Genomic DNA, 2353 nt, shown 5'->3' with positions numbered 1-2353 from the left:
ATATATATATATATATATATATATATATATAACTGTATATAACAATAACTGTTTTTTTTTCTTTACATGGCTTAAGCACATTGTGCTCTTCTTCTGTTAATAAATTTGATCTGATCTGATTTGAAACTGAAGGAAACTCATTGCATATAAATATATATATAGCTTTTATCTTGTACTTGCTTCAGTCATTGAACTGCGGCCATGCTGGGGCACCACCTTCAAGAAATTTTAGTTGAATGAATCAACCCCGGTACTTATTTGTTCTGGGGAAGTGGATGCAGAAATAATGTTTATGATAATGATGCTGATGATGATGATGACAATGATGGTCGAGAGATGTGCTAACATGCTATCTTAAAGATATATTTGGTGATGGCGATGATAAAAACATTAAATACAAATAAACAAAAACACTAACCTTGACCCAGTCATAGCTGGAGGTGGGATATCCATGTAAACACACTAATATTTGGGTATTATTTACAGACGTCTGTTCATCTGAAATAATCAGAGTGGAGCAATGAGACACAGGCAGACAAGTTTATATATGTACATATGATTATCTCCCTTGTAGTTAGCTTTGACCACTAGGGGCACAACAAGTGCATGTGTGCATGTGTGAGTGTGTATGTGTGTTTATTTAATAAAACAGACTCCATTGGCACAAATTTATCTCGTATCTTTTCCTTCTTTCAGTCATTAAATTATGGCCATGCTGGGGCACTTCCAAATTGACCCTAGCACTAATTTTTGTTTTGAAGTGTGGCATTTATTTTGTTGGTCTCTTTTGCTGAACTGCTGTGTTATGGGGAACAGGAACAAACCAAAACCAGTTGTCAAACAATGGGAGACGGTGGGGGAACAAGCCCCCCCCCACACACACACACAAGTGGCAAGCTTCTACACAGTTTCCACCTACCAAATTCACCCAAAAGGTATTGGTTGACATGGGGTCTTATAGTAGAAGATGCTTGCCTAAAGTGCTGTGCAATGGGATTGAACCCAAAACCCATGTGTTTGTGAAGTAAGCTTCCTAACCACACAGCCACACCTGGACAACAGAGATTAGTAGAGGCTTAGTAAACACCATACAAAATAAAATTCTTGATCTGCTTGACAACCGGTGTTGATGTGTTTCCATCCCTGAAACTTAGCAGTTCATTAAAAGAGACCAATAGAATAAGTACCAGTCTCCAAAACAAAGGAATAAGTGCAGGGATCGATTTGGCTGAGAGTTATTCAGGGCAGTGCCCCAGTATGGCCGCAGTCTAAAGACTAAAACAAGTAAAAGGTAAAGATGAAAGATACAGAGAGAAGATAAAAAAAGTTGGGGGGAGACTCACCTATGTAGAAAATATGAAAGTGTTTGTAGGTGTAAAAGTCTCCCTTATCATACCACAACTTCAATTTCGGGGTGAGCGAGGGCGCTGGTTTATACAGAAATATATCGAGGACAAGAAGGAAACCGACAAGCACGTACATCGAATGCATTGTCTAACAGATCAGCTTCTGAAACAGAGAAATATTACGGTCAGAGTTTAGAAATACAGACGTCTGTTCATCTGTTATATGTTTACAAGAACTTGACAGGCATCTTCGACTAGCAGGTCATGCTAATCCAGACTGATGACGAGCAAAGACTCAAAAACTAGTCTCTGGATGTAGGTGTGGTGTGGTTAAGATGTTTGCTTGTCAATCAAGTGATTTTAGGTTCAGTCCTACTGGCATGACTCATTGACCAAGGGTTTTCTACAACAGGCTCAGGCTGGCCAAAGCATGAATAGATTTGTTAGACACAGGTGCAGTGAGCTGGCAGAAACGTTAGCACGCCGGGCAAAATGCTTAGCGGTATTTCGTCTGTCGTTATGTCCTAAGGTCAAATTCCGCCGAGGTCAACTTTGCCTGTCATCCTTTCAGGGTCAATAAATTCAGTACCAGTTGCGTAGTGGGGTCGATCTAATCGACTATCCCCCCCACCGCCCTAATTTCAGGCCTTGTGCCTAAAGTAGAAATGATTATACACATACTTATGTACATGTCTGCATGTGTGTGTGTATGTATATGTGTGTGTCTGTGTGCATTCCTGTTTTGTCGTCGTGTGGCAGTTGTAAACGTATCGTCCATTTCCAGTCTGGCCATGGGGAAATATTATCCTGTTTTTCGACAGACGAGGGTTAGCAGCAAGAAGGGAATCCATCCTCACACACACACACACACACAAATCTGCCAAAACGATTTCCACCTGACTCAGGCAAGCATCAAAAAGTGGATGTCAAAACGATAATATATATACACACTCATACACACATATACATACACAGACACACATATATATATGTATATATATATATAT

The 2353-nt window shown here is 39.9% G+C and overlaps 1 protein-coding gene across 1 annotated transcript in view; it reads right to left on the bottom strand.

The window, feature by feature from the left end:
• Positions 1 to 2353, bottom strand: part of LOC106884131 (mesoderm-specific transcript homolog protein) — a 19732-nt gene that overhangs the window by 13228 nt on the left and 4151 nt on the right. Inside the window, exons 2-3 of the mRNA XM_014935363.2 lie at positions 1344 to 1509; positions 419 to 498 (exon numbers count right to left, since the gene is read on the bottom strand). Of these exons, the coding sequence (XP_014790849.1) occupies positions 419 to 498; positions 1344 to 1491 (228 nt within the window). The 5' untranslated portion in view covers positions 1492 to 1509. The remainder of the gene's footprint in view (positions 1 to 418; positions 499 to 1343; positions 1510 to 2353) is intronic.

This window comes from Octopus bimaculoides, chromosome 29 (genome assembly GCF_001194135.2).
Source record: "Octopus bimaculoides isolate UCB-OBI-ISO-001 chromosome 29, ASM119413v2, whole genome shotgun sequence".
NCBI lineage: Eukaryota > Metazoa > Mollusca > Cephalopoda > Octopoda > Octopodidae > Octopus > Octopus bimaculoides.
This window is presented reverse-complemented; position numbering and strand designations above follow the sequence as displayed.